The 20,508-nt window shown below is 49.8% G+C and overlaps 1 protein-coding gene across 2 annotated transcripts in view; it reads left to right on the forward strand.

The window, feature by feature from the left end:
* Window positions 1-20,508, forward strand: part of hsd11b2 (hydroxysteroid (11-beta) dehydrogenase 2) — a 60,556-nt gene that overhangs the window by 16,202 nt on the left and 23,846 nt on the right. Inside the window, exon 2 of one of the 2 annotated variants that reach the window (XM_056278528.1) lies at window positions 12,989-13,201. The exons of the other annotated variant lie outside the window; for it this stretch is intronic. Coding sequence (XP_056134503.1) covers window positions 12,989-13,201 — 213 coding nt within the window. The remainder of the gene's footprint in view (window positions 1-12,988; window positions 13,202-20,508) is intronic. 2 annotated transcript variants of the gene reach the window in all.

The following is a 20,508-nucleotide window of genomic DNA, read 5'->3' on the forward strand; positions in this document are numbered from 1 at the left end:
GAGGCACCAAAGTGTAGGCATTTGAATCGGTAGCTATGATGTGTTAAATGTTTATAACTTAGAACTGTCCTCATCTATCTCATATCTGCCAGAACCCACAGTTTGTGTCTAATACCGAAAACAACTGCATTTGGCATCTGCCATAACTTCTACTGTCCGCAGGGGACAATATTCCCTCTTTATAGCCTTGTTGAGGTCTGGGGGGGGAGGGTGGGGGGGTCAATGCAGACTCTTATTTTTTCGTTTGGCTTTTGGACTGTGACCATGCTTTTAACCCAGTCAGTGGGTTCTGTCTGTTTTTCCACCACACCACGTTTCTCCAGCCTGTCCAGGTCACTTTTGATCTTGTCTTTTAGTGCTAAAGGCACCTTTCTGGGTGGGTGAATAACTGGGGCTACTGCCGGATCTATCAGAATGTGATGCTGCCCAGGTGCCCACCCCAACCCTGTGAACACATCTTTGTATTCCCTCAGGATGTGTTTCTTTTTCCCTGTCCACTTTGTGCGCAGGAATCTCCCCCTAAGATAGCTGGGAAGTTGGCTCCTATTATCTGGCACTTCAACTCATGCACTTCAGTTTCGTCCTCACACTTCAGCTTTGCCATGCCCTATGGCACCACCTTGTGGCGGGAATACATCATCAACTTGGGAGCCGGACTCAGTAATTGCGCATCCTTTCCAGCCACTTCTTGAAAGGTTGTAAAAGGTAACACGTTGCAATCTGCACCAGTATCTAGCTTGAATTTGAACATTTGGCTGTTCAATTTGAGTACTTCTTTTCATTCCGCTCTTCTTTGACTCGAGAGCTCCCATGAACATTTCCCTTCCTTCTTCTCATAAAATTTCATTGACACTTCTTCCCATTCATCAAAAGCTTTCCTTCGGTTTCTTTGTTCTGTACCTGCAACAATAGTGGGTTTTTTCGTGAACACACGTTTGGCCATAGACAGGACACTTGTGAGGCTTGTGTTTGTATCCACACTTACTGCATTCACTTTTCCCACTGAGACTGCCGTCTTTGGGCACCTTTTTTAGCTTAATTTTACTTGGCTTGTCCACCGTCACTTCACGTTGTTCATGTAAAGCTTTCAGGTTGTGTAGCTTCATTAGCTCTGCAGACATCAACAGCTTCACTCAGTGATAAGTCGGGTTCTCCGTGCAGTCTGGCTCAGACCTGTGACTCCACACACGACGCGGTCTCCTATCAGCGAGTCTGTGAGCTGCCCAAACTCACAGTCATTGGCTTTATTCTTTAGGTCAGTCACGTGTGCATCAACAGACTGTGCATAACTGTAGTCCACCGACTTCCATCCTCAGCCACATAATTGTGGACATAACTTGATGTGCACAACTTGAAACTTTTCACCCGTCTGCTGGTAGGTGCAGGTGAGCGTTTGTCGACAATTCTGTGCACGTCGTTGACCTTTATCCGTGGTAAACCTGGCAGGCATCGCGAAAAATATGGCGTCGCCAAACGCACAACAAACAGGAAACTGGTATGATCGCTGCGGCAGAAACCGGAAGTCAGTGGGCCCGTTATGCGCGGAAGCCAATTGACTCGCCCTTTCCTTGGACCCGTGTGAAAAAACATGCGTCTCGGGTACGTTATGTTCCTCCTCGGCTCACAATATCGCCGACACTTTTCTTTCAGTACATCCAAGTCATCCACATCATCGTCATCATCGGAATACACAGTATGAAATACCTGTACAGCGTCGTCTCCTGCCACGTGTGGAACAATTGCGCACTTCACCGTTCCGGTTTTTCGGAGACGCCATTCGCCACGCGGTATAGTTTGAACTTCCGGTCCATGAACGCCAGTTTTCAGCCAGATTTCCTTCCAGGCACGCACGCGCGCGCGCGCGCACACACACACGCACACACACACACACTAAGACGGACGCTCTTGTTCTGTCACATTGCAGGTCATTCAACAAGTAAGTACATTAATAGCGCCCCCACTCGGTAGGCACTAGTTACTTCACATCACGCTATGCCAGAAAAGTTGAATCAGTTCATCTGGACCAAAAAGTTTAGCGGGGAAATATTTCATCACTCCTCTAAATGACCTCTCCAGTCTCAGCTGACTGCTGGTATCCCCACCCTTATAAACAATACAGTTGCATAACGACCGAGGCTGGTGATCTAACACAGGGTTCATATCAACATTGCCGTGACCATGAATGAGGGTTACAGTGGCCCTCGGTTTGTGTGTGTGTGTGGGGGGGGGGGGGGGGCCTGGCGGCCTGTCCAGGGTGTCTCCCCGCCTGCCGCCCAGTGACTGCTGGGATAGGCTCCAGCATGCCCGCCACCCTGAGAGCAGGGTAAGGAGTTTGAATAATGGATGGATGGACAATGGCCACGAGTGCAACTCAGAGAAGACTGGGGCATAGCCACAATCACAGCGTTGTAAGATGGCAGCAGATGTGCTTGTAGGGGAATATGTCTACATTATTATTAATGGTCTTGTTATATTAGTCATGGCACCACCTACGACATCCCTAGGAAATTCAGATAAAGCAAATCAATCAGTTTCAGATCTGAACTTGTAAATTCTCGATTGCAGGGATTTCTCTTTGCCTTTCACACACGCACGCGCGCACGCGCACGCGCACACGACTTCCGATAATCGAGACATTTATCAATGGCTAAATGTCTACCAACAATAGAGTACATGAATGGATATACGAATAGATGGGAAGTCAGAATCGCGTTGATTAATCCATTTATCCCATCCAACTGGCAAGCTAGAGCTTATCACTTAATTTGGCGATGGCGTAAAAGGGTACGTGATTTCACAGAAGCTGCGGACGGATTAAACCCTTTCCCAGGCTTGAAACCCAGATCTTGTATTCCTATCTGACGCCAACTCTGATCGAAGACGGTAGACAGGACTCCAGCCTAGTTTAGACGAGGCACCGCTGTAGAGATGGTTTGAGCCGGTAGAGGCCGCTGTCGGCGGTGGTGCGGGCTTACTCCCGACGCGACGCTCATGCGGCAATTAACCCACAGGTGAGTCAAGGTTGCCTGGCAACGACGTCTCGCTTCGGCTGGCTCGTCGCTGATGTCCCGCTACAAGGTGTATGTAGCACACCCCGGGCCACTGCCCGGGTCCCTTAGCAACGACCAGACGCTGATAGGCGAGTCTGGTGGAGTCTCCATGGCAACAGCCCGGAGTGATGGGACCTCTGCTCCGCTTGTCCATTTGAGCAGTAAGCTACTGTACTGACCTGATCCGACTTGGTAGAAATAATCTGCGAGTAATTTCGTTGGCCAGATGGGTAACACTTCCCTTGCGACCACATTAAAAGAAATAAATTACAAAACCGCATCAAACTTGGCTTACCCATCGAGGGGAGATACAGAACTGAGGCTTGTTTCAAAAAGATGTATAAATGATAATAAAGCTGAGTCGAGCATAACTCTGAAATAAAGAAAAAACAAGAATGCCAAGTATAAAAAGAATTGGGGAAAAAACTTAGAAAAGAACTGAACAAAGAAACAGACTTGGCTAGTTAGACCTTGCTCCGGGCCTTCCTCAGGCGGGGCAGACGGTTTTCGCGCCATGCGTGGCGATCCGCCTTCTTCTTGGTATTCATTGCTTGATTTTAGGAGAGTGGGTTATTCAGTTCGGGCGGCACGGTGGCGCAGTGGTTAGTGCGGTCGCCTCACAGCAAGAAGGTCCTGGGTTCGAGCCCCGGGGTAGTCCAACCTTGGGCGGTCGTCCCGGGTCGTCCTCTGTGTGGAGTTTGCATGTTCTCCCCCTGTCTGCTTGGGTTTCCTCCCACAGTCCAAAGACATGTAGGCCAGGTGGATCGGCCGTACTAAATTGTCCCTCGGTGTGAATGTGTGTGAATGTGTGTGTGTGTGTGGGCCCTGTGATGGCCTGGCGGCCTGTCCAGGGTGTCTCCCCGCCTGCCGCCCAATGACTGCTGGGATAGGCTCCAGCATACCCGCCACCCTGAGAGCAGGATAAGCGGTTTGGATGATGGATGGATGGATGGATGCATCTGAATACACACTTACAACCTCGTCAGCGGGGCGGCGCAGGGGTTAGCGCGGTCGCCTCACAGCAAGAAGGTCCTGGGTCCGAACTCCGGGGTTGTCCAACCTTGGGGGTCGTCCCGGGTCGTCCTCCGTGCGGAGTTCGCATGTTCTCCCCGTGTCTGCGTGGGTTTCCTCCGGATGCTCCGGTTTCCTCTCACAGTCCAAAGACATGTAGGCCAGTAGGTCAGTATTAAATTGTCCCTAGGCGTGAATGTGTGTGTGTGGGCCCTGTGATGGCCTGGCGGCCTGTCCAGGGTGTCTCCCCGCCTGCCGCCCAGTGCCTGCCGGGATAGGCTGCAGCATCCCCGCCACCCTGAGAGCAGGAGAAGTGGTTTGGATGATGGGTGGATGGAAGTACATTACAGCATATTGTCCAACACACCAGAAAACACACGATTAACGTCTGCTCGTCTACTGACAGCAGCTATAGAAACTCATCTTGCTAGATCCTTTGGCTAGATATCACTTTGGATCGCTGATTAAGTAACGACTCATTGATTACCATATGATAAAAATACCATCTTATACGAGAAGATTAACTGAATAAAATCAATTAAAATAAAATGAAAGGAAATACTAAAATAAGCACGGATTAACAGCATATGGTTGGACCCGAGAGACCTAACCGCCAATGGTCACTAGATAACAGTATGGTTAGATGGTAGAAATGCAGTTAAAATCTTGAATCGGTATCTCAGCCAATCTAGGCATTATAATTACGGGGCCTAGATCATTGTTCATGAAATTGTTTGCGAATAGTACTGGTTGGGTTACTAGAGGGTTGAACAATTAATTTATATCCATTCAGACATGCACAGAAACAAAGAGAGTTACCCTACAGCTCTCTAAGGAAGGTTTGAATTTATGACCTCAGATAAGATCAACGGCATCTGGCAGATTTCAGAGAGGGGTTATTGAGGGTGTTTATGTGCTTGTGTGTGTGTGTGTGTTCTCCTGGATCGCCCCCTTGCTGTGGTGCAGAAGCTTGCATGTACCAATGATCCCAAGAGCTATGCCGCCCGGAGCTTGACCCCTGGTAGGGTCACCCAAGGCGGAGAGGTCAAGAGGGAGGTTCCACATCCAACAAAGACCTCAACGGTGGCACCGGAGGAAGATGTCTCCAGGTCATGCAATTGGACTCTGGCCACCCCCCTGCCAAGCACCGTGTGGTGGCTGCAGGCGCATCAGCCACTCCACGGAAAAAGCTGTCATGCGCAGGCGTCCTCACATTATGTGGCTCCAGGACTGGCCTCTATGTCCACCTGAGGACCTAGAGGGACCCAGCGGGAGGACGGTCATACTCGACCCCGAGTACCACCATTGATGATGTGTTAGGGAGAGGCAGGGATAGAGAGAGAGAGGGGGGGGGGTGAAACTTGTATTCATTAGTTCAAGTCATGCATAGTCCTGACTAAGAGAAATGTGTTTAGTCTTCAACGCACAACTCCCATCTTCACCAGTGATGATATGAGAAAGTTCTTCCCCGTCTGTGGAAGAGTTCTTGGTGGTGTGGCGATGGGATTAACTCTCCTTCCTGTGATCAAAGGTGAAGATAACCTGGAAAGATCGTTAAGTGCTCTCATGCCTTGCTATAAATTGGATGATTGCGTCAAACACACGACTCCTTTGGGAGGTCCTCTGGTCTGGCTGATGTCAGTTTGGCACCTTTATGTGGGTTGGGTCAAAGGCCACTTTTCAAACTCAGTTAGTATATGAAAGGGCTTTGCTTGCTTATATCTGGTTGAAATTCCAAAAATTCCAAAACGAGGGGAGGGGAGGGGGGACCGAGAAACAGGAAGACGGGGAGACGACAGGGGTACTCGCGACATATTCTTAGCCCTCCTCCTCATTTCAGGGATGCTAATTCCCTCTTCAAGTAGATGGCATCTTTGGTTCTCGCCATCTTTCAGTGCCAATCTCACGCATCTGGATTCAAATTCCAAACCTCTGGGATTGGACATTTTTAACTCACCACTTGTTCTTAGAAAGCCACAGAGAAAAGGTATCAATTTATCTTGAACTTTGAGCCAAGAAAGTTACATAGACATTGATGTTGTTAGCTCTATTTGTGCACTTAAGGGCAAGCTTTGCTAACCTATTCTGAGCTAGCCGTAGCTTTCCTAGGTCCTCCCTCTCTACATCTGATCAAATAACTACATAGTATTCAAGGTGAGATAGAATTAGCACTTGGGTGTGGTGTTATCAAAGGTCGACATCCCTTTTTCCATTTTAGCAGGAATTTTTTTCTGCATGGTTGGACCACAAGAACCTGGTCTCCTTTACCTGCTCAAGTCACCTTACTCACCTCAGCACCATGCTTGGTTGACTGACATCTTGAGGGGGATTAGACACTGAAGTGCCACAGACTCCAATTTTAAAACTCCGCTATAAGAATACCATTTCAAGAGTAGTACTGAATAAAACGACACAGAGATCAGGTTATCGTAATTTCAAAGCCCTTATTAAAAGACTCCAAATGTGGTTTTCACGATATAAAATGAACGAAGGTTTCTCTGCTGGTTGACTTTCATTCATAAGACAATGGGAAGAAAACGTAGCTCAGCCAAGGGAAATGCTTTATTGTAGCTACTGAGATGATTCACATTGGATGGCACTTCTGCGTCTGAGCCCCCTCATGATGTCAGTAGACCAGACGTGGTGCCGAGGTGAAGAAGGCGACTAGCCAGAGGCACAGAATTAACAATGGCTTAGCTTTTAGAAAGTGATTTGAGTCACTTAAGTTTTAATCATCTCATGCAGTACAGAATGTAATTCTTTAAGGCTTACTGAGCTCACCGGCTGTAGTTGACCGTAGATGACTTCGCACAGTGCAGCTATGTTTGCTCTCCGAAAGACGAGCGGTGAATCACCTGTAAAGATAGGGAATGATAATGGCCCGTGATAACTAGCCGAGGCACGCCAAACTATGCATTTCTGATGTTTGAGAAACCTTCATTAAAGAAAACTCCCAGTCCCTTTTGGTCTTTGTAGCTCTCTGTCCATGTGACGAGAGACGGTGTAAATCCATAACAAGTGAACTTTTCCGATGGTAATTTGCTGAAGGAAAACCAACATCACAGACTACAATCTTCTCATTGTTCAACTCCCGGAGGAAGTCATCAGTCAACTGATAAACTGCCGTACGTACTGAGTGTTCCTCTTTATCTGCATGCTGAAACTCTGTGATTAACTTGTTCATACATTTACACTGAGCAGATACGTTTATCCGAGGCAATTAACAAGAGAGTCAGCAATTAGCAGATACGTTTGATACCAACTGGCATCATCGGGCACTTGCACTGTAATCATATTATAGAAAAGAGTGCATGTTATGCCCCCCCCCCTTTTTTCTCCCCAATTGTATCTGGCCAATTACCCCACTCTTCCGAGCCATCCCGGTCTCTGCCGATCCGGAGAGGGCTGCAGACTACCCCATGCCTCCTCCCATACATGTGGAGTCACCAGCCGCTTCTTTTCACCTGACAGTGAGGAGTTTCACCAGGACGACGTAGCGCGTGGGAGGATCACGCTATCCCCCCCGATTAGGTGCTCCGACTGACCAGAGGAGGCGCTAGTGCAGCAACCAGGACACACACCCACATCCGGCTTCCCACCCGCAGACACGACCAATTGTGTTTGTAGAGATGCCCTACCAGGCCAGAGGTAACACGGGGATTCGAACCAGGATCCCCGGGTTGGTAGGTAACGGAATAGACCGCCACGCCACCCGGACGCCCAGAGTGCATGTTACGTTATGTGTAATTGGTGCAAGTGTGCCTTAGATCATCAAGATAGAAGAATCAAGGTACAAAGTATACAAAAATAGCGTTGGATCTGGTCAAAGACGGTCTTCATAAGTTTACTAAGAACCGGTTGTAAACTTTTTGGGCAGCTGGAAGAGGGCACATCATCGTTTTTAGGGCGGGATCACCTCGATCTCTTTTATTGCCTTGAGACGATTAGAACTGGAGACTTCGAAACGGGAACTCTCTCAAAGCAGTCGGAGTGAAGGGGACAGTCTTACTTTCTTCAGACAATTGGGTGTGGACTGTCGCCCCAGGGAGTCATATATGTACCGAACCCAACAGCACAAGGACACCACATGCACACAAAAAAAGCCTGCTTTCCTTCTTTAAAAATGTTTGTGGGCACCCCTTTCTTTTTCATCCTTTCTTTTTTTCCCCTCTCTGCAGAGCCAATTTGTATGCGGCAAAAAAAAACCGCCGTTTCAAACAGCAGTCATTGACTGATCATCTGAACAAAAAGTGAATATGACGTTAGATTAGTGAATGGTAAGCTCACTGACATTTTTCATTTTCAACTGACAATATTGGCACCAAATATGGTAGCCCTGTCGGTTACTAGAATAATACACTGCTTTTGCCAAAAAAGTTGCATAACTCAACGTGATGTTCTGCATTGATCGTGACGATGATGAATGTGACTATTCATCAAAAGCCACAAGCACAGATTCATGCACCAGAACTGTTCTGCATGGACGTATGACAGCGATACCTCCACCTCCAGGCAGATGTGAGTCCTGACCTTAGGCGTCCTTGACCTTCTAACCACGGCCTTCCGCAACCGGCGTAAGGCCCGGTGTTTGTTTCTTCATCTGGCGGCCCCTTGCAGCATGCAGCTGTTGCGTAACACTGTTCCCAGCATAACCACTCCACCTGGCCCTTCGCCTGCACCGTAATAAAAAAAATCAATCTCGCCATGGCTCCTGTGGTGAAAACCCGGCCATGTGTTGGAGGGGAGGTCAGCTTCAACCCAACTCTTTTTTTTCCCCCCTTCAAATTGAGGTTAAGATGCTCCCTCCCAACATCCGTTTGCACTTACAGCCATTCTTGTCTTCTTCGGTTACCCAGTGGACACTCGGGGACAACGTGTCTATCCATATAGGGACAGAGGCATGGACGTCGACAGCTGGCTGGGAGAGACTACATCTCTCTCTCTCTCTCGCTCTCTCTCTCTCTCTCTCTCTCTCGCTCTCTCTCTCTCTCTCTCTCTCTCTCTCGCTCTCTCTCTCTCTCTCTCTCTCTCGCTCTCTGTGCAGTACGTGTGTTTTGCAGGGTTTGGCTGCAGATCAGCCTCAAGGCGAGTGTAACATGAGGCTGTCTCTTGCGTCCCCTCTGGCTTGCTGCGAGGGCCGGTGGTGAACAGTAGAGGGTATGCTCCTAAGTGCTTTGAGTGGCTGTTGCAGCTAGAAAAGTGCTACATAAACTGCAGCTTGATTGACTGATTGACAGAGGGGAGTGGGTGGTCTGCTGTGTTGACAAAGCAAAGCTGGGAAGGAGGCCCAGTAATGACACGAATGAATTTGACTTTGTTCAGCTAAAAGCCTGTCAGCATAAGATCGTCCGCTCAGATTGTGCGTTTTGTGTTTTTTTTTTTTGGTTGGTCTTAATTCCTCATTCTTGCACACAGTGAATGTTGCAGAACGTGCGGTGCAAACGAGGCTACCATAAATTATCCTCCGAGCAACAAGGGACTCTCAATCTCTGATATGACATCATTCCTACCACGCATCCCTTTTCCAGTTACTGCAGACTGGGGGGGGGGTTTGTTTTGTTTTTGTGCTGCGTTTTAATTTAAAAGGATGTACCTACTTACTACCTCCAAAACACTAGTTTTAACGGGGCCGTGAGTGCGTCGACAGTCAGTTCTGCAACGTTCTGGTGGTGGAAGGTGCGAGTAACTGCTTCCAAGCCAAATCATTTGCAGAGGCAGAAGTTGGGATGCCATTTGTTATTTGGGGAGAGAGATTTTGGAGCTTGCGCCAAAGTCAACATTTTTCACTTCAGCAGCGGCAGAGGTACAAGCGGAGCACATTCTGGTACACAAAAAATACATTTTCCACAGATGGACCAGCACAGACCTCCTGGCGTATATAACCGTACTCCTCTAAGAACAAATGGCAGTAAGAAGAGGACCTGCAAGACGGGGTATTGTGCCGTGTTACTGTAGGGCCGCTATTGTGCCAGTGACCATATCTGTACTCCAAAAGGTACAGTTTTGCAGAGCCTTTTCTGAGAGGGGGGGGGGGCACTAGCTGAGGGCTGTTGCTGGCAAAATGACAAACGCTAATAATCAAACCTGCGATGAGAACAGCACTTTGGCTCTTTTGTTCGTTTCACCGTTAGAGGGAAGAGACGCGGAGGTAAAGGAGGAGTAACCGAGTTTGTGTGTCTTGGGATCCGAGGTAAAACTAAACGGGAACTGAGACGACACTGGAAAGAGCAGCACACACACACACATTTGGACACGAATGCTTGCCCAGGCAGGTGCAGAAAGCCCCGTAACCGGGCCGTTTGAGCAGATCTCTGCGGGGGGATTGTCACGTACGGCGGCACCCCAGTTTCCCAGAAGTCCTAGTACCTAAAACCTGATCCGCGTCTCTCCCATGGAATCTGGCACAGGACTCGGTGTCCTGTTTGCTTTGCACCGAGCAGCTTTTGTGCTGTGGAGTCTGAAAAGGCTCTCTGGCACACTGTCAGGGCGTTGGCACGTTGTTTTACTCTGTGTCCTTGGAGGAGCGCCAGACTCGCGTCCTGAGAAGAAAGATACAACAAAGCTACTTCCAGAAATACCCACCGCTACTCGGCGTTACATAAACTGTGACTGCACCTGACTGTACAGTCATATTCACACACCTTGCCGCCAGGCTCTGGGTGCCAGGAGAGGATAATGGGTCACACTGTGTTTCAAAAAGGGACAAGCGGTGGATTTTATAACTGTCCCAAAAAAAGCGTTTGATGCAATACACTGCTGTCTTTAGTCCAAGGATGTGAACTACAACGCTTACGCATCGGGTTAAACGATGCTCTGTCTTATCAGTTATGTTTTGTGACCGAGCCGCTGGTTCTTGTCCGTGCTGACGAGAGGAGAAAATCATGGCAGATTCCCTCATGTCCCATGATGCAGGGGAAGATAGCTAGCGATATACTTTAAACATGACATCTCCTACAGCTGTGAATACACAAAACCACAATGACGGCATTGTGAAATGAGCAGCTCGTCTCATTTTGTGGCCGCTGCCAGAAGTACCACAAATCTTGTATCTCTGCTGAACAGCAGCAGGAACATCTGCAGAGATCTTCCTCCCTTGACCTCAGCTCAAGTGTATCCAAACATCCATCTTCTCTGTCTTTCTGATATCCTGTGACTGGAAATGGATACCCCCCCCTCCCCTTTTCTCCCCAATAGTACCCGGCCGATTACCCCACTCTCCCAAGCCGGTCGCTGCTCCACCCCCTCTGCCGATCCGGGGAGGGCTGCAGACTACCACATGCCTCCTCCCATACATGTGGAGTCACCAGCCGCTTCTTTTCACCTGACAGTGAGGAGTTTCGCCAGGGGGACGGAGCACGTGGGAGGATCACGCTATCCCCCCCAGCCCCCCCCCCCCCCAAACAGGTGCCCCGACCGCTAGTGCAGCAACCGGGACACATAACCACATCCGGCTTCCCACCCGCAGACATGGCCAATTGTGTCTGTAGGGAGGCCCGACCAAGCCGGAGGGGACACGAGGATTCGAACCGGCGATCCCCGTGTTGGTAGGTAGTGGGTGCCGCTACACTACCCGGATGTAGGGACGCCCATTGGAAACGGAACTTTGAGCTGAATTTAGAAAAGGATTCCTCCAAATGAACTTCTCATACCCGCCCCATTGGCAAAATGGTGTCTTCAGTACTTAAAGTGGCGGGTAACTGAGCTCAGATCTGTGTGTTGGGATACCCACACCCCAGGAAAACATACCAGTACCCACCCGGCCAATTCTGTACGATTAAACATGTTGCGAAGGACATAAAACAAAGCTTCAAAAACGTGTAAAAATCTGCAGCGTCCACGGGTTTCAGACTCCGGCGGCGTGGCACCGAAGGGAAGACGGCGACGTCACCAAGGAGGCCGGCCAAAAAAGATCAAGAAAGGCAAACGGGAAAAACACCCCAAAGAACGGTCTAACTCCGCAAATCGGTTCAACACATGGTTCAACACATTTTAACACGTCAACAGCAATACATCTCCCACATTTATAAAGTATTTTGAAGCAAATCTGTCAATTTGGCTACCCTGTGTGTATGTGTGTATGTCGGTCCTGTGTGCTGGCCTCGTGGCCTGTCCAGGGTGTCTCCCCGCCTGCCGCCCAATGACTGCTGGGATAGGCTCCAGCATCTCCGCGACCCGAGAGCAGGATAAGTGGTTTGGATGATGGATGAATGACTAGACTCAATAGCCTGTTGGCTAACGGGTCGGACCCTTTCGCCGACTGGTTAATGTAGTCACCCGCGGTGCGAGCAACCCGGGTTCGGGTGCCGGCTGCCCCCTGAATTCGCTACATTGGTGTCAGAAGTGGGATGGTGAGACTGTGAGGCCACCGGAGGCGAGAGGGAGCTGGTATGCTGGAGTGCGGGGATGTGCTTCACGAAGTGGGGGGGGGGGGTAGTGTAACGATCACGGATGAACAGACTCGCTAGCCCGTCGGCTAATGGGTCGGACCCTTTAGTCGACTGGTTAATGTAGTCGCCTGGGGTGCGGGAGACCCGGGTCCGCATGCCGGCTGCAGCGGCTCCTGGCTGCCCCCCTCAGTTCGCTAACAAGATAAATGAGAAACCTTCTGAGGCCTCGCGGGTTTGGTCTGTTGGATGCTGACAGGACCGAGCCGGGCTGAGTCCAGTTGCACTTCACGAGCGGTTTTCTGCTTTGGGATGAGTTCTGCTGTTATTGGGAGCCTGTCTTGGTTTGGACAGAAATTTCCAGGGCATGATGTTGAGCCGGGCTCAGCTCTATCGAGGGGGTTTCTCATAACAGATGAACTGTAATGATCCTTGTGGGGGGAATCTGATAGGACGAACTGCAGCAACAGCCGGACACCAGCCCGGTGCCATGTTTTGTACTAACGGCGCTCTCCTCTCTGTGTTCTCTTGTTCCACGTGTAGGCTGTGACAGTGGCTTCGGAAAAGCCACGGCGCGCTCCCTGGACGCGTTGGGTTTTGAGGTGTTTGCTACCGTGCTGGACCTGTCCGGAGCGGGAGCCAGGGAGCTCCGGAGTAGCTGTTCCCCTCGCCTCACCCTCCTGCAGGTGGACATCACTCAGCCTCAGCAGATACAACAGGCCCTGCTCGACACCAGGGCCAAATTAGGACTCAGAGGTAAAACGCACGGCGACGACAACTCAAACTCAGGCGCACTTGCACAGATTCCCATACACAAAAGCAGATATATGAGGAGATCAGATGGTGTTTGGGGTCACCTAAGGATACGTTTCTCAGTGTGTGTGTGTGTGTGTGGGGGGGGGGGGCAGTGAACGAGGGCCTCGCTGCACTCGTGTGTTGCCGCCAACCCCAGCAGCAGCCCTATCAGGGGCTTGATAAGAGGAGTCTCGGTAGTACCGCGGGTTTTCGCCAGTTAAATTGAATATCCAGACGGGCTCCACTGCTCCCTAATGCTGTATAAACACACAAAGTAGTCGTACATCACTCAGCGCCGCACCGAAGAAATGCTGCGGGATGGTAAACATCGCCGAGTCCGTTTGAGCGCCAGCCAGCCGAGCTGTCCTGCCTCTCGCTCCATCTTTCGTCATGAGCCGAAAACCTTAAACATCCACGGTTCAAATAACAATGGCTTGTTTACACAGCGGGAGTGTGGGAGATTTACCTAAATGTGTTGGCACTCTGAAATGGTTACATGAGCCACCAAAAACACACGCGCGCACAACGTTGAGCAAGTTCTCTGCAGGTTGTGCATCCGACGCCAGGTCTGCTGCAGCGCCTCGGGCCAGTCGGGCCTCCGCTTGACAAAGCGGTCGGGCTCTGCAAAGTGTGCAGCGTGATTTACGGCACGCAAGCAGACTGTCACGAAGCAGCGCTCGGCAACGCCGCCACCGCCTCGGAGCCGTGTCGAGACGCTCGGCTTTGTGAGGAAACTTGGCCGGGGCCACAGCGGTAACCCCGAACAAGGTGGGGGCGTTGCCCTAATTTACAGCTCCGTCTGCCGTCCCGGCTCCCGGCCGGAGCCTGTTGAGGCGTCGGTCACGTCGGCCTCTGGACACAGCTGTGGACAGCTGTGTGCAGGTTAATGGACTCCTGGCATTTTCAGCTTGCTGTTCTCTTACCGGCCGCCCGGGCCGCACTCCCAACCCGTAGACGTTCGCAGGGGTTTGGTCGGAGCACCGGGGGTGCAGCAGGGTTGCCGAAAATCCGTCTAATAAAACCGGTCTCGTAAACTTATCGACCATTCGTTTTGTAAATAAACCACTAACGCTGATGGATTAACCGAGTCAAGCCTCATCGAGTCAGTCCCATAAAGTCAGTCTCATAAAATATAATAATCAATTAGCAAGTCTGATTAATACTTGCCACCGACATTACCATACCGATAGCTGGCAAAGGGTTAAGGTCTGTGCAGTCCTGAATAGCAGAGGCTGGCGGCGTTCACTCTTGCACAACCTTAAACAGACCGGCTCGTATAATCGGAGCTTTTGTCTAAATTATTGAAAGTAAAAAACAATTTGTAATCTCACTAGGTGTACACAACCCATGCACTAAATGTGTGTGTGTGGGTGGACACGCATGAGAGGCGTGTCACTCCAGTCCAGTTGGTGGTGGTAATGCACCATTAAGCTGGCTTCCCAACCACCAATAAACACTCAAGAAGAAGAAGTCACCCGTTTTATTTGCATAAAGCCCAATATGACAAATGGGCCTCAGGTGGCTTTACAGCAATACAAGGTCCTGCCCTCAGACCTCTGCATCGGATGCTCAGAGTCATGTTTAACGGCCACGTAGGCTCACGTGGAATGTGACTCCGGTTTCGTGGCTCTCAGCGTACCTAACACCGCACAACGACACAACAATCTTCACATATGTACACAAGGATTGACTATACGGGTGCAATAAGAGGTAATCAAGTGCAGTGGTGAAGAGAATATATCAGAGATGCTGAAACGGATGTTAGCAGCTTACTTACACACATGTCTGAGGTAGATGGACACAACAGAGTGTACCTGTATACATACAATCATTGTATGTATACAGGTACACTCTGTATGTATACAGGCATACTCATTATACTCTGTACTGTACAATGTACAGTATATAATGTGTGTACATATATACATATTGCATACCTTGTATATATATGTGTGTGTATATACATACATATACACACACACATATATACACACATATATATATACATACAAACACACACATATATATACATATATACACACACACACACACACACACACACACATATGTGTGTGTGCTAATGCAGCTGAGGAGTGTGCGACGCACAAAACAGGCCTGTACTGCAATGTATTAAAACCCTTTCCCCTGCATCTGTAGATAGTATACAGTATATATGAAAAATGCCGGCGCGAACTCACGTTTGCGGCGGCCTCCCCCAGTTCCGACTCTGCAGTGTCTTTATCCATGTCTACGTCTGCGTCCGAGTTTGTGTCATCGTGTGAAGATTTATGTTTGATGTGCTGGGAGAGGCGGCGTTGGACCGGCTGAGGGAGCTTGGTCTGCTGTGTCCTGTGGGCCGAGGGACCACGGCCCTGCGCCCGAAGAGGAAACACCGAGCAGGCTAAACTAGCTGCTAGCCCATGCAGACCAGCGGTTCCGATAACACCCGAGGGCGGTCTGACAGGACGCGGATGCAGGGCAGGCTAAGCTAGCTGCTAGCCCATGCAGACCGGCGGTTCCGATAACACCTGAGGGCGGTCTGACAGGACGCGGATGCAGGGCAGGCTAAGCTAGCTGCTAGCCCATGCAGACCGGCGGTTCCGATAACACCCGAAGGCGGTCTGACAGGACGCGGATGCAGGGCAGGCTAAGCTAGCTGCTAGCCCATGCAGACCGGCGGTTCCGATAACACCCGAGGGCGGTCTGGCGGCGGCTTCGCCTGGCATCAGCTGTGCAGTGTTTTTGTCTGCGTCTGCATTTGTGTCATCGTTTGGAGTACGGGGGGAAGCATATTAGAGGTGTCTGACTGGGAGAGGTGGTGCTGGATCGGCTGAGGGAGCCTGGTCTGCTGCGTCCGGTGGGCCCAGGGACCACGGCCCCCGCCTGGAGCTGCGCCCGAAGAGGAAACACAATGGGCGGTCTGACTGGACGTGGAAGTGGGGCAGGCTAGGCTAACTAATAGCCCAAGCAGACCGGCGGTTCCCACAGTCATCCTGGCTGGAGTTCGTTCTCTAGACAGCGACATTTTTTGACTGTGTTGCAAATTTACAGACTGGACTGTGTTGTTGAGTGTTTGTGTGTGTGGTTTTTTTTTTGTTTGTTTGTTTTTGGCTTTGTTCTCTCCGTTTGTGTATGTTTTTGGTGGTGTCGTTTTCTTTTGGATATGTGTTTTTTGTCTTTTGTGTAGCACTGCTGTGGGCTGGGAGGCCAGAAGGAGTGACTTTGTGCCTTTGTTGATTTAGAGAAAGTATATGACAGGGTGCCGGGAGAGGAGGTGTGATGGGAGCTGCAGAGAAGTATGTAGGAGTGGTGCAGGATATGTACGAGGGCAGTGTGACAGAGATTAGGTGTGCGGTTGCAATGACAGACGGGTTCAAGGTGGAGGTGGGATTACATCAAGGATCAGCTCTGAGCCCTTTCTTGTTTGCAATGGTGATGGACAGGTTGACGGACAAGATCAGGCAGGACTCTCCATGGACTATGATGTTTGCGGATGACATTGTGATCTGTAGCGAGAGTAGGGAGCAGGTTGAGGAGAGCCTGGAGAGGTGGAGGTATGCACTGGAGAGAAGAGGAATGAAAGTCAGTAGGAGTAAGACGGAATACCTATGCATGAATGAGAGGGAGGACAGTGGAATGGTGAGGATGCAAGGAGTGGAGGTGACAAAGGCGTATGAGTTTAAATACTTGGGGTCAACTGTCCAAAGTAACAGGGAGTGCAGGATAGAGGTGAAGAAGAGAGTGCAGGCAGGGTGGAGTGGGTGGAGAAGAGTGTCAGGAGTGATTTGTGACAGAAGGGTATCAGCAAGAGTTAAAGAGAAGGTTTACAAGATGGTTGTGAGACCAGCTATGTTATATGGTTTGGAGACAGTGGCACTGACGAAAAGACAGGAGGTGGAGCTGGAGGTGGCAGAGATGAAGATGCTAAGACTTGCATTGGGAGTGACGAAGAAGGACAGGATTAGGAACGAGTATATTAGAGGGACAGCTTAGGTTGGACGGTTTGGAGACAAAGCAAGAGAGACTTGATTGAGATGGTTTGGACATGTGTGGAGGAGAGATGCTGGGTATATTGGGAGAAGGATGCTGAATATGGAGCTGCCAGGGAAGAGGAGAAGAGGAAGGCCAAAAAGGAGGTTTATGGATGTGGTGAGGGAGGACATGGAGGTGGCTGGTGTTACAGAGGAAGATGCAGAGGACAGGATGAGACGGAAACGGATGATCAGCTGTGGCGCCCCCTAACGGGAGCAGCCGAAAGTATTATTATTATTAGTAGTAGTAGTAGTAGTAGTAGACTCTAGGTTAGCGATCGCTGACGAGGGACCTTAAGCGCGGGCTCTCGCGTCGCTGCCATAAGAGGACAGTTCGGAGCGGGTATCCGGACTGCGTGCATGGAGACAGTGCTCCAGGGAGCGGTAAGAGAAAAGGCCAGGCTTCAGACTGAAGCGGACTATAGACTAAGTAAGAGTTCGACTATTTGCCGCCATTTATAGATGAACTTTTGTCACCAAACGCAGCACAGCTGTCCAATACATTGTCGGTGCATCGCCGAGGTATTACCCTTGTAGCCGATCATGCTGCAGTAGGTGTGAGGATGGGCGGGAATGTGCCGTTCATCCAGTGCTTTCACAGCCAAGGAGTTGCGAAGGGGCGGAGTATCTTTCCCGCTCAGCAGAGGTGAGTGGGGAGTTATGGGTATTATAGTCTGTGGGCGGGGCAGCCCCTCTGCCTTGCTACCCGTGCTGACAATATCTAAATCATGCGCGTCGCAGCCGCGGGTGTTGCGACACCCGCACTTTCTACAGAAACATGAGTCATGAGTCTACCCCCCCCCCAACACACACACACCCACACTTTTTCCTGAGGTAGTCACTGATGAAACAAAACTGAGTTCACCATACATGAAAACCTATTGGTCAAGTTAGATTGATTGAACGGCGATCCAACCAATCACAGCCATTTGACCGTCACTGTGCTAGCTCAGTCGTTCCAAATGCAAGCGCGGTGGCAAACAAACTTAATAAAGGCTAATGGTAGCTGACATTATTTAGCTAGATAACATTTTCCCCACTAGATAGCAAGTTAAAGTCTGAACGCCCCTCTCTTTTGGGAAATCTCTTGCACCCTCGGTTTACAATGTCGCTTGTCTCAGCAAGCTGCTATTAGTAGGCTACTAGTCTGTAGCAGACCAATATTGGCTAGCTTGATAGTGTAACCGGTTATTTTCTTGCCCGGTGCGGGATTCGATACGGGGTGTACTGCACCACAAGGCGACATCACTAACCGCTCGGCTAAAGGGTCAGACCCGTTAGCTAGGGGCTAACGTGTCTTATTAGTAGTTTACAATAGTATGTGCTAGCGTTAGTGACATGTCTTGAAGCATACTCAATAATCCAGGTAAGAAAATCAAAGAAGGTTGAGTAAGTTCATCTGGATAAAACGTTTAAAGATACGTTGCATCACTCAACTAAAGCCCCTTTCCCACTACATGGTACCGGCTCAACTCGACGAGTGTCGTTTTCCATTACCGTAACAGTAAACCCTCAGTGTAGCTGGTCTGCACTGGTTTTGGTACCCACTCCAGTTTTTTTTTTGGAACCTCGACAAAGGTGGTACCAGAAAAGTGGTAACAGTCACCAAAATGCCGGTACTTTCCAGTAATGGAAAACGAAAAAGTTGAGTTGAGCCGGTACCATGTGGTGGAAAAGGGGCATAAGTGACCTCTTCAGTCTAAACTGACTGCAGGTATGCCCACCCCTATAAACAGCACAGTTGCATAACGACCGAAACCAACGATCAGTTTCATATGCAAATATTGTTGTGAGCATTAACTAGCGTTTCAATGGCCATTTGTACTATTCACAGAGGATTGGGGAATAGTTGCAATCACAGCATTGTAAGACTGCGACAGATGTACTCTTAACCCCCCCCCCACCCGCCTTGGTTCAGAATGTTGACCATCCCTGAACCGAGGAAGGTCCTGAGAGTGCATCTGTCACCATCTTACAATGCTGTGATTGCAACTATTCCCCAATCCTCTGTGAATAACCATTTAAAATAACTAAATAATAACCTTTTTATTATGTGTCTCATAAATTCAATTTCAGGTCCCCATTTGTATGAAGGGTTTTATTGTCCCATTTGCAGGGTGCAGATTTGGTTGTTTTGTGTTGCTGTCTCTCTCAATCTATTTCTTTCTGTGTGTCTCTGGGAGTTTCTGGCTGTCCCCCTTTCTCACTCTCCCTCCATCCTGCATTTTTCTCATGCTTTCCTAATAGTGACATGCAGGGGGTGAGGAATTCGGTTGGTTTTGGCCGTGAGAGAATCAGTTGGGGGCAAACCACACAAACCAAGATATTCAGTCAATAACGTTCTCATCTCACTCCAAGACATCTGTCCTTTGGAGAATAATGTGTGTAATATAAATTATACCCTAGTAGTTAAACTTCACCATTTCAACTACTTCATAACTGTGGAAAGGGACACGTGGCCTGGCGGAGATAAGCAACTCAGAGAACAGGGACGATTGATTCCCATCGATGTCTTCAGAGAAACTGCCTTCTTAACTTTGAACTGGCAGAAGGCCTGCTGTCCCCGCTGTCCTGACATCTAACTCCTCTAAAAACACGTGTCTACGTCTCTGAGGGGGAAATGAAGAAACTACACTGGTTCCATCTGGCGGGATATGGACACCGGGATATGGAGAACCTATGGGATTACATGTGAAACCCATCAAAAATCCTCAATTTCACAATGTGTTCACCAAAATATATTAAACCCATGTAAAACTGGGGGCGTCCGGGTAGCATAGCGGTCTATTCCGTTGCCTACCAACACGGGGATCGCCGGATCGAATCCCTGTGTTACCTCCGGCTTGGTCGGGCGTCCCTACAGACACAATTGGCCGTGTCTGCGGGTGGGAAGCCGGATGTGGGTATGTGTCCTGGTCGTTGCACTAGCGCCTCCCCTGGTCGGTCAGGGAGGGCACCTGTTCGAGGGGGAATAGTGTGATCCTCCCACGTGCTACGTCCCCCTGGCGAAACTCTTCACTGTCAGGTGAAAAGAAGCAGCTGGCAACTCCACATGTATGGGAGGAGGCACGTGGTAGTCTGCGGCCCTCCCCGGATCAGCAGAGGGGGTGGAGCAGCGACCGGGACGGCTCAGAAGAGTGGGGTAATGGGCCGGACACAATCGAGTCTGTGCATATCTGTAGTCCACTGACTTCCGGTTTCTACTGTAGCGGTCATGCCAGTTTCCTGTTTGTCCAC

The sequence above is a fragment of the Lampris incognitus genome, chromosome 4 (assembly GCF_029633865.1).
Source record: "Lampris incognitus isolate fLamInc1 chromosome 4, fLamInc1.hap2, whole genome shotgun sequence".
In the NCBI taxonomy this organism is placed as follows: Eukaryota; Metazoa; Chordata; class Actinopteri; order Lampriformes; family Lampridae; genus Lampris; species Lampris incognitus.